At 46.2% G+C, this 17,116-nt stretch overlaps 2 protein-coding genes across 2 annotated transcripts in view; one reads left to right on the top strand and one right to left on the bottom strand.

Moving 5' to 3' along the window:
• Positions 1-10,651, top strand: part of CNOT6L (CCR4-NOT transcription complex subunit 6 like) — a 34,440-nt gene extending 23,789 nt beyond the window's left edge. The window contains exons 7-12 of the mRNA XM_059826799.1: positions 1,481-1,638; positions 2,681-2,835; positions 4,309-4,460; positions 5,634-5,858; positions 6,569-6,771; positions 7,141-10,651. Coding sequence (XP_059682782.1) covers positions 1,481-1,638; positions 2,681-2,835; positions 4,309-4,460; positions 5,634-5,858; positions 6,569-6,771; positions 7,141-7,353 — 1,106 coding nt within the window. The 3' untranslated portion in view covers positions 7,354-10,651. The remainder of the gene's footprint in view (positions 1-1,480; positions 1,639-2,680; positions 2,836-4,308; positions 4,461-5,633; positions 5,859-6,568; positions 6,772-7,140) is intronic.
• Positions 10,652-15,466: 4,815 nt separating this feature from the next.
• Positions 15,467-16,740, bottom strand: LOC132318679 (interleukin-8-like). The gene is made up of 3 exons (XM_059826721.1): positions 16,677-16,740; positions 15,961-16,096; positions 15,467-15,623 (listed from the first exon to the last, which is right to left on the bottom strand). The coding sequence occupies exons 1-3, from the start codon at positions 16,738-16,740 to the stop codon at positions 15,467-15,469; spliced, it is 357 nt and encodes a 118-aa protein (XP_059682704.1).
• Between the last annotated feature and the right edge of the window lie 376 nt (positions 16,741-17,116).

The raw sequence follows: 17,116 nt of genomic DNA, 5'->3' as shown, positions 1-17,116 counted from the left end.
CTCAAAAAGCATCCGTGAGCTTGTATAAAGAAGAAAAATGCTAGTATTGTTATTGCAGAAGATCAGATTAATAACCAGCAAGAATAACGTGGCAGTCCTCTATGCTTTTTCTTTTTAGAAGCGTGAAGATGGCAGGTCTTCAAAACTTAATTCATTTGCGTGTTTGGCAGGCCAATGTTGCCGTTAAGATCATCTGTCACATTTTTTATATTAAAGAACAACAAACCACAAAAAAAAATGGGAAGAAAAGGGAAATGCCAAAAGTCCTGTAAGCCACCACAACATTAAGTTCTGCATTTCTCTTTCAAATTCCCTTACAAATCAGTGTCTCAGTGGAGTTTTACGGACTTTGGGTTTATTTTTAAAATTAAACTGCCTGACCAGAAACAGAATTCAGAAGTCATTAAAAAGCATAGTGTTAGGCGAGTGAGCTGTGGACTATTTCATGGTAGAAACTGGTTGTCATAATAAAATTAATGTCATAATAAAATTAAAACAACTGAACAGCAGAAATCTTCTACAGCTGTGGGCTAGCTTCATAGTAAAACCTCACTTCTTTCCCTGCAAATATGAGCAGTCTTTCCCCAGTGGCGTGGTGCTAGGATGTTGCATTTACCTATCTTTTTAAATTGGTGCAAAATCTAAGGGAGTTGAGAAGTTTGTGTGTGAAAGTGTGTTTCAAGTTGAATGATCTGATGAGCTGCGTGCTGACTTCTCTCTTTTTTCTAAAAATGCGACCGAATAATGTGTTAGGTGCTTGCTAATTTATGACTTCATTTCTCCGTCTCTTCCCGGCCCTCACCCAGACCTCTCTCTCCCCCTTAGACTTGATAGGCACATTTACAACTTGATACAACTTAGAAATGTTGTACAGGTGCTAGGGAAACTGTACGAACGTTTTGGAATCAGTCTGCTAAAAACGAAGCGTTCTACAGCAGCATTTCTCTCTGATGCTGTGGTATCATGACATAGTTTCTTTAGCAGCTTGGTTTTGCTTTTGCTTTAGAACCGTACAGGTCGCTTAAGCCTGAAGTTGCTGTATCAAGGCACCTCATGCAATAAATACTGGGGTTTGACTCCATCACTGAAATGGCTGCTACTTCCCCTCTCTTAACCCCCAAATCCAGAGAGAGACTGTTCCTAATAGTTGCCAACCCCTAGATCTCCCCCATCCTCAAAGGTAATAAAGAATTGACTGCAAAATGGGATTGCATTGCTTTGTTACGCACATGACGCCATCTCGTTTTGGTAGTAATGGTAATTTTTTTTCAGCAGAGTTTAGCCTTACATGGTAACTGCTGGCTCAGCAGAGCCTTTTTTACTCCTGCTCATGAAACGCTCAGTGGAATAAGCCCACTGACTTGCGTTCAGTAGTCCCTGCAGAACAGACCATGTAAGATTCAGTATTTTGGCTTGAGTAAGTTCAGCATTTGTAATCTTCAGAGGTTGATAACCTTTCCATTTCTTTCTTTCCTTCCAGCTTCATTCACAGTTATGTGTTACAATGTGTTGTGTGATAAATATGCCACCCGGCAGCTCTATGGCTACTGCCCATCTTGGGCACTCAACTGGGAGTATAGAAAAAAGGGAATCATGGAAGAAATCGTCAACTGTGATGCAGATATCATTAGTCTTCAGGTAATTGGAAAATAACTGTATTTTTCATCAGAAACAGAAAACATTAACTTCCACCTTTAGAATGAAACGCTCGCGTGAAAACACCATATTCGCCTGCTTGCGAACAAATTCTGGGGCTTACCAATACAAGCTGTGTGCACAGCTCCTTGTTTATGCATTGGCTTGTGTTTTATGAAATGAGACAACATAAGTGCGATAAAATTAGCTAAATTAGTAGGCAATTTGCATTGGAAGATCGGGGGTCTTTTTGCCCTCAGATAAGCATCCTAAATATTCTCCCTCTGGGTATATGGGGTTTACCGCAGGAGGGGAGAATGTAGAATGCTATAACCCCAAATGCCACTGTTCCTAGTCCATTCCTGCTTGGTACAGAAGTTGAAGTCTCAAAAATACTCTCATTGGCAAACAAGGGGACTCTCATGGTTAAAGTTAAATATCGATTGTCATTGGTACGTGTATCCTGCTACCTTATTAGAAATTCCTTGCCGATGTTTAGAACAGTTGAATGCTTCTGCCTTTAAAGAGATCTTTCATTTTTTAAGCAAGTTCTGGTAGGCAAAAATCTTGCACAAGAAGAGAGTAGTTACCTTGGTCTGAAAACCTCAAGAGATCAACCTCTGAAATCCTCTTGGAGACCAAGTGTTACTACAAAGAAAATGTATTGTTACAGAACAGCGAGAGACCCTTGGGTGAAAGGGCTCTCCGGATTAAATATTAATTGCTGCTGGATATCTATCGACCTCTCAGAAGTTTTAACCTAGGACGGCATCCGCATTCAGATGTCAAAAAAATCAGGTGTAATCTATTGCTGTTCAAAACACACCTGTCACTTTCCCTTTTGGGGGGATTCCAGGATATCCAGGAATGCTAATCTGTTTCCAGCAGGCCATTAATCTAGGAAGTGACATGATTTGTGCAAACAGAAGCTTTTCGCTTTGGTGAAAGCTGCTGACTGCAAGCCAAGGCAGGCCCAAGTTGCCATACAGCGATAGGAAGGGTTTACTTGACTTTATTCGCCTAAGGTGTTTGTGTTCAATTCCAGGAAGTGGAAACAGAGCAATACTTCACCCTTTTTCTGCCAGCCTTGAAAGAACGAGGATACGATGGATTCTTCTCTCCAAAGTCACGTGCCAAAATCATGTCTGAGCAGGAGAAAAAGCATGTGGATGGCTGTGCAATATTCTTCAAAACTGAAAAGTAAGGGACAGAAGCAGCTTTTTTAAAATACATTAAAACCAGCTTGATTTAGGTCTGAAAGCTTTCCTCTCTCAGGGTCCATGGTAACCAAAGTGCTGTGCTATAAAACAGAAACCCAAGTTCACTATAAAGAGTGATCCTCCGTTCCCTTTTGCTGCTCTATTTGCAACAGAGTCCTTCCATTCCTTTCAGGCTATGAATAAAGATATCTCTTCAGAAACATGGAACTTGCAGGAGAGAGAGTATGAGTAAAAACTCATGTGCTTCGTGTGCGCATTTTTGGCAGCTCTAATAAATACCTCACCTTCCCTACAAACTTTTGCCTTGCTTGACAGGAGTTTCACTCCTCTAAGATTAATCTTTAAAGATCTGGAAGACGTGCTTCAGGTATTAGATCTTCAGGTATTAAAAGAGGTATTACTGCCAAAGGATCGCAGAATATTCTCTGCTTTTATGAATCGAAACGTTACATTATTGAATACCTGATCCAAAAAGTTCCGCTACACCAAAAGCATCAAACTCTTGGAAAGGGAGGAGAGGTGCAGGCATTCATGCTTCTCATTTGTGTAAACTGCTCATGGGTTGTACCACGCCAAGTATCCCTCTGAATATTCCCTCGGAACAGTTTTCAGTAATTAGAGTGGAAGTTTCGCAAAGCTTTAGCTCCCTTTCAGAGTTTTCATTGCTTCCAGAAACAAAAATACACCTTTCAGATCACGTATAAAAACAACTCGACTGGTTTTGAATAGAGGAAGTCTGTGAAAACAAACAACTGAATGTTTTTCAAACCTTCAAACCTTGATACTAACAAGGATGTATACAGAACTGGTTATTATACTGTGGCTCTCTCACTTAAAAAAACGGAAAAAATCCTTTTTTTTTTTTTTTGCTATTAATACTTTTTTTTTTAATTTCTAAGAGGACAAAACGAAAAAAAAACCCTTTCAATAGGTAGCCTTCAGTTTGTACTGAAACAAGGCATTTTCAGGCATCCTAAGGCTGGAAAGGAGTGAAAAAACAATTTCACAAAACTAACGGTGGTAGCTAGTGGTTTGAAAGAAGCTGGTTTTTATTAATGCATTTGCCCAACGTAAAAGGCAAGCCTTTAATTACCATCTCATCTTAATTTTTTGCCTAGAACACTCCCGAGGAGGTGCGATAAACTCTGAGCATTGCTCTGCATAGTCCTCTCAGAGTGCCACGGTGAAACAAGTAAACCCTTCCCAAACCCCAGGTATCTCATCTCCCCTGAGAGTATCTCACTTGCCAGATCGAGAGCTCTATCCTGACGGGGGGGGATATTTCTTAGAACTGTTTTTAGTTTTATAAAACGAGAGGACAAAAGAAATGTGCCTCACCCTGTCCTGCAGGCTCTCCCCTTGGACGTGCAGTCTGGAGTGCGGATACAAACTCCGTCTTTTCACGTAGCTGTACGTCGCACGTGTTCACACGCCATTCTCTTTTTTGAATCAGATTTACGCTGGTGCAGAAGCATACAGTGGAGTTCAACCAGGTGGCAATGGCTAACTCGGAAGGTTCAGAAGCTATGTTAAACAGAGTGATGACGAAGGACAACATCGGAGTTGCTGTGGTGTTAGAGGTGCACAAAGAATTATTTGGAGCAAGTGAGTACGATCATGGTTCTCTCATTGATTATTCAGTTCCACGTAAAGGCATGAGTTATTCTTTAGGTAACACGGCTCTCTAGAGTATTACTGCCATTGGTGGTGGTAACCAAATACTTGCAGATGAGCAAACGCTGTTCACTGTGCTGATTTGAGAAATGATAGCCCATCGGTGGCTAAGATGCGGGACACAGACGACATGATTTCCTGGTCTGGTTGCACTTGCAGCCGGATGCCCAGCATTTAGCTTTCTCCTTTCAAGCTTTGGCCCCTGCTTACTTACTCTGTTAAAACCTATTCGAAGAATTAAGCTTTTCCAAGGTCAGTGTGTTTACGTGCCTATGCTCTTACCAATAGTGGTCGGTAATGTTCAACTTCTATATTCAACTCTCTTTTTTGCCCCTTGATTGAATCCTTCCATCCTCCCCCAGTGATTATATGACGGTGCTAATGTAATAATGTGGAAGAATGAGATTATCAGGTATCTTTTCATGCCACTTGATTGACTGACTGTCACACTTTCATTAAGTTTGATCAGATGCAGTAGGAAACTTCAACATACTTAAAATTGCCACCCCGCCCTGTCTGCATGTCCGTTTTTTTGACCGCTTATTTCCAGTGTACCCTTTAAAGGAGCAGAATGTCTAAATTGCAGGACTGGAAGGAGCTGCCTGTGACTTTATGCCCTATCTTTCAGAGTCCTGATTCTCAGCTAAATAGTAAAACCAGCGATAGCATTTTGCAACAGCCAGATTCATACCACATTCATTTAAGCAGGTGTGGTTTTTTTTCCCAAGGGAACAATTTGCTGTACCGTGGCATCTAAGAGTCAGGAAACTCCCTTGTGCCTTAAGTATTGAATAGTGGTGCACGGTCAAGTGATGACCGCTTGAGCAGTAGAGGAGGAATGCAGTTGTAGTGGTATCAGATTATGCTGGGTATTTCTTTCCTATATTGGAGAGATTTAGTCACGTAATATTATGTAAATGCTGCTAATTTAGAAAGGAGTAGCGGTTCAGGTAATGCCTTTTTTTCCAGCAACGGAAGTACATCCGTCTGCTGGTGTGTCTGACTTGGAGTCCTCAGTAGCTAGACCTGGAATGTTAACAGGAGGGAACCTGCTGTATTCACGCAATCAGCCTTTCACTGATAAAAATGCATTTGTTTATCTAGGTATGAAATCGCTTCATGTGGACAAACAGCTGCTTATTGTGGCCAATGCCCACATGCACTGGGACCCTGAATACTCAGATGTGAAACTCATTCAGACTATGATGTTTGTCTCGGAACTGAAAAATATCCTCGAGAAAGCCTCAAGCAGGCCCGGTAGCCCAACAGCAGATCCTAACTCTATCCCTCTGGTGCTGTGTGCGGATCTCAACTCATTGCCTGATTCAGGTACGGCTGGTTGTGGCTTAATTTTTAACTTACCTTTTTAAAACATTTGAGTCCTCTTTTCCTCTGAGAGCGATGGGGCGGTTTGCACTGCCCTGGGTAGGTATGAATGAAACCTTTTTAGTAACAGCTGTCTTTCGAAACGGGGCTGAAGAGAATGCAAGTCCTCTGGTTGAGTAGACTGCTTTTTGTGATCAGTTGTACTCTCCAGAAAAGTTGGTTGCACCTACAAAGATGTAGAAAAGCACAAATAGATCTTAAATAAATCGTTACATAAATACCCATGCCTTGAGAAGCAATAATAAGCAGGAAAGACTTGAGTCTGTGATGGAACATGAAAATTTTGTAAGGAGACGGGTTTGCTTTAGTAATTACGACGCTCGATACTGTAATATCAGGTATATGTACGAAAGCTGCCTCTCTAGCACCCTGTCACGTCTGTACTACAGTACAGGTACTACGGGTTTACCGTAATCCTCGAAAAACGGTTTCAGAACCGCTGGAGAGCCTCAGTTCCCTGGCTGCCTGTCAGAAAGGCGTGTACAGCTCAGACGTGGACAAGAAAGCTGCTGTGTAGATTTCCCCTTAGATGGAAAGCTCTTTTCGGATCTCATGGGGTGTCTTCTTGGTGTTTTGGTTTTTAACTCCGAGGCCAACATTCCCCGAATGTTGTATTTTAAAGCAACTCCCTGAATCCTTTCCTTTACAAACAGGTGTAGTGGAATACTTAAGCAATGGCATAGTAGCTGACAACCACAAGGACTTCAAGGAGTTGCGTTATAACGAGTGTCTCATGAACTTCAGCGGCAATGGAAAAAACGGGGCTTCTGAAGGAAGAATTACGCACGGCTTCCAACTCAAGAGCGCCTATGAAAACAACTTGATGCCTTACACCAATTACACTTTTGATTTCAAAGTAAGCAGCGATTTTTCTGAAATGGCAGACATTGACCTGGTCTCCCCAGGATGCTGTCTTAATTTTCTGACCATTGGCTGTCTTTCTCTGTGTTCCTGTATGTGCTTCGTCACTGGTTCCTACACTCGCTGGACACTTTCCTACCGCGCACCAATCCTTGATTTGCTGGTGTTTTTAAGCTTCCGACCTGGCTCTGGCCAGTGACTTAATGAGAACGGATGCAGCGCTTTGAACGCAAAACGCCACACGCGTTTCTTACCCTAATTCCAGCGCTGTGCCTCTTCCTGTGAATTGCAGCCAGAAGCCAGTCGAGTTCAGGTTGCCAGAAGCGAGGTCTGTTCTCACTCTCATGTTTCTCTTTCTCCCTAGGGTGTGATTGACTACATTTTCTATTCCAACACTCACATGAACGTGCTTGGTGTCCTGGGGCCTTTGGACCCTCAGTGGCTGGTTGACAACAACATCACTGGGTGTCCACACCCTCACATCCCTTCAGACCACTTCTCACTGTTAACACAACTCGAACTCCATCCTCCGCTCCTGCCTCTTGTCAACGGTGTGCACTTGCCTAACAGGAGGTAGTGGAGCCCTGCCCCTTTGAGGGCAAGGACCTGTTGTTATGGACCTGTACAGTTGTAAATCAAAGTATATAGGAGTGAAGTATGGCCAACCTTAAGCTGCTTCTTCAAGCTCCTTTCCTTATGTGTTTGATATGAGATTTTGCACATTTTGGTGCATATTGGTATCATTTGGCACTAGGGCTGGAACCAAAGTATTATTCCCTTTCCAGGTTTTTTATTTAATTTCTTTTTTTTTTTTTTAAACTGGTAAGCTTTTTCTTTTCAGTAGGAAGCTGCACTTACAAATGGAGAAATGAGATTAAAAACTTGCTTATTAACATATTTCAAGATAATGCTTTTTTCCAGAACGTGGCAAAATGAGCCAACCTTTTAGGAGAAAGAAAAACAAAAATAGAATTGCTTGTTTTGTAGGAGGAATATTAGAAATACTGTTTGTGTGAACCAAAACGGAGGCTGAACTCTGCATCCAAAATAAATTTTGCACATTAGCGAAGCACTTCATACCTGACTATAAATGATTAGCAGCGTGGCCCTGCTCCTTATCTAACTAATATTAGAAAACCAAAGATGGCTTAATATCTGCGATAAAATTTGAGGTCTAAATTCTCCTGATGCAATTTCATTTACGACGAAATTTCCAGCGAAGCTACGTCTCACAAGACTTTGCAGGTGAGCGTTTAATGCTGTGTATAGATTGCTTGCTCGGCAGACGCCATGGTGACTTTTTTCAGAGTTCTGAAGAACTCCGTCCTTTCTGGGCGAGATACGCAGGGACCCAAATGACCTCTGTGAAACAGAGCTGCCTCTCTGCTCTGGCAAGCCAGGGTGACACACTGTTCAGCAGCACAGTTTGGGAGTGGGACTTAGAAATGGTAAGAGATGTCACTTGAAGCGAGGCATTGCAGGCGTTTGGGTTCCGGGTGAATAAAGAAGTTGCAAATCCCTCCTAGGTTCCCTTTTCCGAAGTTGGGTTGCAAAGATGGGACACTTGGGATTAAATGCTTAAGCGTAGGGTACGGGAAAAAGCCGCTGGAAATGATCTTACTTCCGTCTCAGAAGGGCACGCAGAGTAGCTGTCGGCATGCTTTTTTTCACTGGGGGAGCGAGCGGTAGCCGTAATCATTCCTTGGATTATTTTTCCTGACCCTAGTTGCCAAATAACCATCACACTTTTTTAATAATCTTTCTTTTCTGTTGTTGGTCAGGGTTGAGTTAAAAAGCTGCTGGTTCATTCCCAACTGTTAACGCTCTTTGGATGTGTTGGAAATTTATTTTTTTTTTCTTTTTATGCTCTAGGTGGCCAGTTCAAAACCTTGTGCCTCAAGAGGCATTAAACATAATGCAATTTTCTGAAAAATTGGTTGGCTGCTTAATGTTTAAAAAAAAAATGGCACAGTGATAGGAAAAGGTTGTGTCTGTGTTTTTAAGTTTTTCTTTATTCTGCTTTTTTGCTGCTATAAGATTTTCTTGAATTTATATTTTAAACTTTTCATGCACTTTACTGTTTCTAGTCTCAAAATGTGATATTTTTAATAAATGAAAAAATTTTCCATTATGTGAATGAAATTTTTAAACAGATTGATAGCCTATATTTATGTCTCATTCGTATACTTAAAAAAGTCAAATTTAAATTGTGAAATTAGTTTTAAATACTAAGGAGCCATCTTCCGTCTCGCAAAACTGCTAAGTTAGGCCGTTCCTCTACTCCTTAAGTAAACATTTCCTTTGTCGTTTTATACATAGGAAATTATCCATAGGGAAAAAAATGAATTGGACCTAGAGTAGAAGCTATTCCCTGACTCTTGTTGGGGGCCGGGGAGGGGGTGGTGTGGGACAGAACGCAAAAATGGGTTCAACAAAACGACAGCTCCCTTTTAAAAGAAGTGCCTAAAAAAACGGAGGCGTCATCCATTGTCTACTATAAATTGGAAGCGATCGTAGCTGGGTGAAATTCCTGTACAGCCATTGCTTTGTGCAGCACCAAAAAAAAGCCCTTTCTAAAAAGCCCTAGGTTTTCCTCTAGGTGCAGGTATCTCTTTTTTAATATACCTCAGCGTTCGACACCTAGCCATTGCAGGTAAATTGCGAAAGCGATTTGAGAGTATAGTACTGGAAAGTAGAATAGCATGAAAAACTTAATTTTGTGGACATTACCTTTCTGTAATCAGCTACTGTATCTTTTTTGGAGGCGGGGGTGCTCTGCTCTGGAGGTGTGCACTAACAAACCCTTCTCCTCCTTTTCCTACACGCATGTTAACTAGCAACGTGAGCAATATTTCCTACCATACTTCACTCCCAATATTTTTTGAGATGTTTGTATAAAATGGGATTTAAAATTCACCTATGATTGTATATGAACTGCAGAGGAGCCCGTTTATTAATAAAAATAAAAGCCAACAACAATCTTTTGTAATATCGGGGTGGGAGAGGATGGGGATGGAAAAAACCCCAAACCCTGGCAAACATTGTAAACTGCTTAAGTTTGACTTTCCTTTGGTTTCTAACGGATTGAAGTGTTCTGTTGCGGGAAGGTGTTTAATTGGATTTTCTCTGCTGCGAAACGCACTTCCGAACGTCCATTACGCTGTGTGATTTTTTTTAAAAAAAAAAAGTTATTTTAACAGATGTTGCACAAAACCTCTGTATTTTTTAAAAAAATGAGTCTTGTTTATGTTTCAGTCGATGCACATAACCGGGGATGTGTTTACCTGCCGTTCACCTGTCTGGCTCCCTCCCCGTTTTCCTTCTGTTTTTTTCCCTTCCCAGCAGGAACAGTAAGGGCAGTAAGCGGCTTTTTTTCCAGCGCTTGCCGTAGCAATATTCTGCTCTAAGAAGAGAGGGAGCGGGGAGCAGGCAACCGTCAGCCTCATGCGCAGGATGAGATCCCTCTCGGTAAACGTACGCATCATCCAGATGGCGAAGCTGATTTTCTTTTGGCTCGGATGGAGGCTGACGGTAGGATGTTTTCTGGGGAGAGGGAGTAATACGAAGCAAAATATCCCTAACCCTGAGCAGAGATGGATGGGAAACCATCAGTTCTCTCCATCACTGACCCTCAGTTTTTAGCACGTGCCCTCGCAGTCGGCGCCTGGAAAAAAAGCGCCAAGTCCTTTACTGCTCCTCACTGTCTCGGTTTGCTTTCAAAAATATGGTGCCTGGTGTCAACTTCTAAGCAACAGCACTGCCTAAAGCAAGCAGAGAAAAAAAAATCCAACATCCTTCTACAAGCAACTTTTTAAAATTCAATATGGTAAATCTGTTAGATATGGGGTTTTGTGTGTGTGTATATATATATAAAAAAAAAGAGAATTTTGTACAATGTAGCTGAATATTTTTGTTTCCTTATTTCGATGTAAGGAGCGTGAACATTTGCGTACCACACGCTGAAGTCAGGTATGGCACAATGGGGTCTGAGACCAGCTTTCCTTCCCATTTGCCTCGTTAAAAGCTTTTGTCGTCTCTTTCTGGCATTCGTTGAGAAAATATTTCATTTTATCGGTAAGCTTTCTCTGTCTGTTGGAAGCCACTCCTGTTTAGTCTGCAGACACATTCAGGAAAGGTCTCATTAGTCCCAAGTCCTCACTGTTCTGTGTTTTACAGACTAGAAAGTCAAAATCTTTGACTGTTACCCTTTTCAGAAGCACTTGCCACTGACCTAATGCAGCTTTCAAAACTGTACCGTCATCTTCAGCGTTTGGGTAACACTGTGGATGGCTGACGGTCTCCCACCTTGCTGGCTTTGCTGTGGAGGCTCCCAAATCCACATTCACGCTCTTGAACTCCCAAGGCCCACTTCACAAAGATGCTGAGCAGCTGCAGCTCCCACTTAATCCCAAATATTGGGCTTGTGGAGACTGGCTTTCCGCACCCAGCTCGTGAGATGTCGGGTCCGAATTGCGAGCGAGAATTTGCGACCTCAGAGGTTCATATCACTCGTTTCTCTGGGGGTTGGTTTTGGTGAGGTGGTGGAGGGGAAGAAACTCTGAAATTCAGAGTTTCTCTGTTAATTTAGAAGACAGGTTGGGGAAAGACTTTAAGGATTCCTAGAGCAGGAGCACAGTATTTACGCCTTCCTGGTAGGGAGCAGGAGCCAGAAGTGGCTGCCGGTCCTTACTATTCGAAGACCAGATTTAAACCCAGCAACACAGCAGCAGTTATGTCATTTCCACGGTGCATTTTCAGCTTCTAGCATCAAATCCTTCCTTTGGCGTGAAACTTGGCATAGCGGAGTGGAGTGAAAGGTCTTTTAGTCCTATCCAAACCAAATCAATAGCCTGCATTAGAAACATCACACAAACGGGATACGCACCCTCATACTGGTTTAAAAGCGAGTTTAATCGCAAATAGCAGTTGTCCTCTCCCCAGCGACCTCAGCTTTATACGTGATTACAATTCCTCTGTTCTTGGCTTCTGCTTAGATATTTTTCTTGTAATAGTAATGAAGATCTAAGCCCCGATTTAAACCTAAGGAAGGACCTTCTCCCTATCGTACGGGGACATGACTGATCTAAGCACATCCCTATCCGTCACTCTGGTATGCTAGGCAGCAGAAGGCAGTTCAGCTAAAATCAGGCTGTCAACATAAACGAGCAGCGGGTCGTTGTCCTACTCGGTCACCACAGAGGTGTGATGTTCTTCTGGGCAGTCTTCACAACCAAAACAGCCCGGTAGGAAGCGAAGCAGCGTACAAGACTCGCTGAAGTTCATGTTGGCTTCAGAAGCAGTATGGTTTTGGCACCAAGCACGCGCATCGGAAAACCTTGCCTGCCTAATTTGGCGTGTCCCCAAAGGAGCTGAAGTGCTTGGTCGTGGGGGGATTTTACCCAGGAGGGCAGAGGACCTGATTTGTTAAGAGACCGGAAAAGAAGCGAGCCCTAGATGCAGCGAGGTTCGTGTTTTTCTGATAAACGCTATTATTAGCTGAGTCTCTCAATCTCATAGTGAGGAAAAGCATCTTGCGATATGCAGCTCATGAGTTTTTTGTAAGATTACAGAAGTATAGTCACGTACCCTTCCTTTCTCACCTTTCAGCGCTCAAAGGCGACACAAACCCCAAGAGAACCTGGTGGAAACCGTTCATGTCTTAAGTCTCTATGCCAAGCATTGCCAAGAACTCACTTTAAGATTAAAAACAATTTTAGAAGGAGATTATAAGGCTGTAGATCCAGGAATAGCTCTAAGTGATAGAGTATCTTCTCCTGTGACCACTCTTTGCACTGACACCGGCCACGGGTTTGCTTTTCCTCCGGGAAATGAGAGCAGGGACAAAAAACAGCGGATGAGACAGGCGCAGGCATTGCACGATCAGAAAAGGGACAAAATTAACACCTTTAAAGAACTCCTTCATCCTAAGAAAAATGCTTTGACTCTTTAAAAGGTATTGAGACACGATAAAGTTTGCTGGTTCGGCTATGTTCGAGGATGACAGACTTCAGGAGTACAGTTTCTTGGAGCATATCTGAAAATAAGCACGAAGATAGCGAAACGCTCGGGTACTTTGGTAATTTAGGGTGTTTTAAACAGTGTTGATGGCAAAGCACGCCAAGTGATACGACTCTTTCTCTTTTTTCCCTCCCTCCCTGCAATCGTACGGTGTGTTTAGCTTGCAAAATCTCTCACCGTTTGAGTGGTGAAGGTTAGAGTGATCCTGGTACTTGGTCTTGTCCTCTTTGTTAAACAGTTCCTACAATTTAGGCATTTATTGAGTTTGCATTTGTCTGTATTTGTCTTTGTTGCAAAGCAAAAAAAAAAAAACCCAACCCAAAAAAAAACCAACCAACCTTCATGGTGGCTTTCTTTACAAGTGACATGTTACATGACTTTGGCTTTGTTTTCCGTTTTTAATTATCGCATCGTGTGTTTGCTTTCTGAGCAATTAAAGTGTTTGTGTGCACCACGGCAGCTAAATATGCCCTTAATTCATAAACTCACAGGCTGGACCGCAGCAGCGGGGATGGGAGCCCGGGCTCCCCTCCCGCCCCATTTCCCGGTGGTTATTTTTGGGAGGTTGGGGGTTTTTTTTAGTTGAATTTCTTTCTTGCGTGTTGTCTCTGCAACCGCAAGGTCCCGTCCCTCAAAAGATGGAAGTGCACGCGGAGAGGGGGGAAGCTGCAGTGTCACTCCCGGGCACGCTTACGCTAAAATTTTAAGGGGGTTTACGTCTCGTTTTACGGAAACGATCGCTTCGCTTTAAATCGAGAGAGCGCTGGCCTCTCGCATGGGGAAATCGCTGCTTGCGGAGGCCAGAGCCATTGCTGGCCCCCCGGCCCCGGTTTTGCCTCCCCTGCCCTGGGGCAGCCCCACAGCAGCGTCACCAGCCGGGGGGGACCTGGGAGGCCGCCTTCCCCACAGCCCTGACACGGGGACAGGGTAGGTCTCCCAGGCAAAAAGCTTTGCAAAGTTTGACACCGGCCCTCGGCACCACGCTCGCAAGAGCGGCAGCCGTCATCTGAGACCGGAGCAAAAAACCTGAGTAACGCTTATCTCATGTTTCCCGCAAGAATAAATAGTGAGAAACCTTCTCTCCAGCTCTCTCCTTTGCTTTTACGAAAGGATCCTTTTCTCTCCCTCGGAAAGAACTCATGGTTTGGAGAAAGCGCCACGCCACAGTGCAATTCCCCCGGTAATTATACTTTGCAATGAAAAACACACAGAGAAAGCGAATTCCCATCGAGTGGGGACAACGGGGAGCCAGGCAGGGGGAAGACCTGCTCCCCTGCACAGACCTGGCCCCGCCAAAATAACGACGCTGACTGAGCCAAGCAGCCCTGCCTTCTTTAACCTTAGGGCACCTCGGGAAAGGGAGGTCCTCAGCACCCTCAACTGGTACTTTTTTCTTCCCTTTTGAAATTTTTTTTATTTTCTTTTTAACGCTCCCCACCTCGCACCGTGGAGATGGGGTACTGCTCACACGTGATGGGTAGGGCTAAATATCGGCTTGTTTCTTCCCACCCGTGCACTTTTATTTCCTTCTGTAGGCAATAAACAGCCCTTTTGCAACCACTCTTGTCCCCTGCTGTGGTTTCTGAGAAGCGCAGGGTGGGAAGGAGGGCGACGTGGGGACCGGCCGGGTGTTTCACAGCTTGCCTCTGCCCTGGGACGTGATTTTGGCATCCAGGGTGGTGGGGTGGGGTGATGCAAATTTGATTCCTACCCTTTTGGGGAGGTCCCCAGACCTCAGATGCCTACTACCAGCATGACCAAGCCAGATTTTTAAAGAGCGATAATTTTGCGCAGGGTTGCGAGTCACGCCTGCATCGCCTCGGTCCGTGTGGCCAAGGGACATCCCTGTGCCACGCCCGGGTCCCCGCGGGATGAGTGCATCTCTCCCAGGAAAACCAGGGTCCACAGAGAGACCCTCAGCCAGTCGCCGGGAAACTTCCCAGTATCTCCCGTTTCTCCTGTGCTTGCACAACTGGGAGCCAGCACCGCGGGGCTGCAGAGGTCAGACCCCATCCAACTCCCGCCAGCATCCCATAGCACGGTCCGCTCCTCCCAGGAGCTGCCAGAAAAAGGCACGGAAACTTGGGACAGGCGAAAGGCGGCGTGTTAGGAAGCGCCCTGCAGCAAAGCGACCGAGGGCTTCACAGTGCCATCGTCCAGCCTAACTCCCCCGCCCCAAAAATCCCCGTTTTTACACAAATCTGTGCAGAAAGAGCTGCCGCAGCCGAGGGGGGAAGCATGTTCATCCTTTTATTGATGGCGCCCAGGATGGGCTGCCGTCATGTGCGGGAACAGCGCAGGCACCCGAAACAGCGATGCCGGGCACCGGAGGGGAAAGCCTTTTTTTGGGGGGAGCGGGGGAAGGCTCCTGCCCCCTGCCAAAACCCCGGGAGCGGAGCAAGCGCCGGCGTTGTGCCGCGAAACCCAGCGTATGTCGGCGCAGAGGGATTACATCACCGCTGTCCCCGCAGAGGAATAAATAACCGCGGCTGGTTATTTATTTTTGTATCCGGACGGAGGGAGAGATGGGGCGGGGGGTCTGCTGGGGGGTCGGCACCACCGTGCCGCTCCCCCAGCCCACCGCTCCGCATCCCGCCGCGGCCGTGCCGCTGCTTCTTTTTTGGTGGCGTTCCTGCAGATTTGGGGGGAGGAAAGAAAGGAAAATAAAGCGGTCAGGAGGAGGGAACCATCCCGCCAACACGTTTTGATGAGCCGCTTGTTTTTCGGTCGCTGGGCATCACGTACCTCTGTGTCAGCCTGTGGATGAGCAGCTGGATCCAGGGTGCCTCGGGGGCCACGCACACCTTCTTTTTTTTCTTCAGGGTGAGGCTGCAAGGCGACGAGACCCCCTCAGCCCCACGCGTGCCTCTTCCCCAAAGTTTTTCTAACCGTGCCGCCGCGCGCAGAGAAAACCCCTCTCGCTCCCCGGCACACTTATGTGCGCACCCCTGCAACCCTTGCCAGGAGATAGACGGGATTTTTTGGGCACCGTGAGCCACACCGGGGGTAACCCCCATTAAAACGGGCAGCGCTGTCCCGTGCAACAGCTTCGCAAGAGTCACCGCAAGATTTGGGAGCTTCAGAGAGGATGCAAGCGCCCGCGTGTTTTTGCGCTGGTACACGAGCAAGGAGTTTGCAGGAATTGGTTCATGGGCTTTCCACTTACATGATCTCCTTCCTCCTGCAGTGAATGCCCGGCGGTGTAACGTCGATGGCAAGGATCAGCCCCAAACTGATGACCTGGGCGGTCGATTTGATGCACTTGCACCTCATGTTGGTCAGCAGGCTCTCCAGCGACAGACCTGCGCCCAAGAGCAGCCCACACCCACGTCTCGGCCCCCCGCGGGAGAGGCAGATGGGGGGACCCCCACCCGACATCCTCGAGCCACCATTCCCGGTGCCACCATCCCATCCCCTCCCCGGTGCCATTTGCAGGGAGGGGCTTGTGTTAACGGGGTTTGCAGCAGCAGCAAGAGCAGCGAGGCTGATGCAAGGCTAATCCCTCCCGGCACAGCCTCAAAGCTTTCTTTCCGTGCATACAGAGGAGGTTTAACTTCAGGGTTTGAAAACCGAACCAACGTTTTATGAATTAAACCAATCAGCTGCCCACCGAGCGCTCGACTTTCATGGGGGTCTTGAAGAAAAGCAGCTTAAACCCATCAGGCAAATCCCCCCGCTCCCAGGCATCCCCCTCCGGCTTAGCCACCGGGTTTAAAAGATAAACTCGAGCTCAAAGATAGACACGAGACGAATTTGAAAGCTTAGAGGAGCCCATGCTCAGCCCCGTCTAGAGGAGCCCATGCTCAGCCCCATCTGGGGCACCCAATGCCTCTGCCTCGGGATTTGGAGGGGGAGTCGGACGGACACCCCAAGGTCACTCACCGTCCCCCGGCACCAAGTTGCTCAGGAGCAGGGCCAGGGCCAGCGCCCCCGGCAGCAGCCGCATCCTCGCCGCCCGCCCCGAGCCGCGGCGGGGGCTGCTTTATAGCCAGCCCCGCCGGGGATTTTGCAGGCTGGGAAACGTCGGGATGGGGAAAAGGGCTGCCCCGCGCTCCGACTTCCCTGCCGGCGCTTCCCCCCTGCCGCACGTGGCCCACGCCGCCTCCCCGCCGAAAAAGGCAGAAACCACCGCCGCTGCCTCCCAAAACCTCCTGCTCGCCCCACGTTTCTCAGTGGAGAAACGCCGGTGCGCCCCGCTCTGCTCCCCACCCCAGGGGAACCTGCTCCCCTGAGCACCCCAAGCCCCCGGCGTGCTGCAGGAAGGGATGGAAGTGACGGTGACCGAGAGCTGCCGCCTTTATTGGACCCGCGAGGTGCCCGAA

The sequence above is a fragment of the Gavia stellata genome, chromosome 19 (genome assembly GCF_030936135.1).
Source record: "Gavia stellata isolate bGavSte3 chromosome 19, bGavSte3.hap2, whole genome shotgun sequence".
NCBI classification, from domain to species: domain Eukaryota; kingdom Metazoa; phylum Chordata; class Aves; order Gaviiformes; family Gaviidae; genus Gavia; species Gavia stellata.
Note: the sequence above shows the minus strand (reverse complement) of the source record. Positions and strands in the feature narration are given on the sequence as shown.

Bases quoted from the DNA above. Each gene is read 5' to 3' on its own strand.
- LOC132318679 (XM_059826721.1), bottom strand. From the start codon at position 16,740: ATGCGGCTGCTGCCGGGGGCGCTGGCCCTGGCCCTGCTCCTGAGCAAC. The intron at 16,097-16,676 runs GTGAGTGACCTT...TCTTGGGCGCAG, and splicing joins CAACTTGGTGCCGGGGGACG to GTCTGTCGCTGGAGAGCCTG. The intron at 15,624-15,960 runs GTAAGTGGAAAG...GTCGCCTTGCAG, and splicing joins TGCAGGAGGAAGGAGATCAT to CCTCACCCTGAAGAAAAAAA.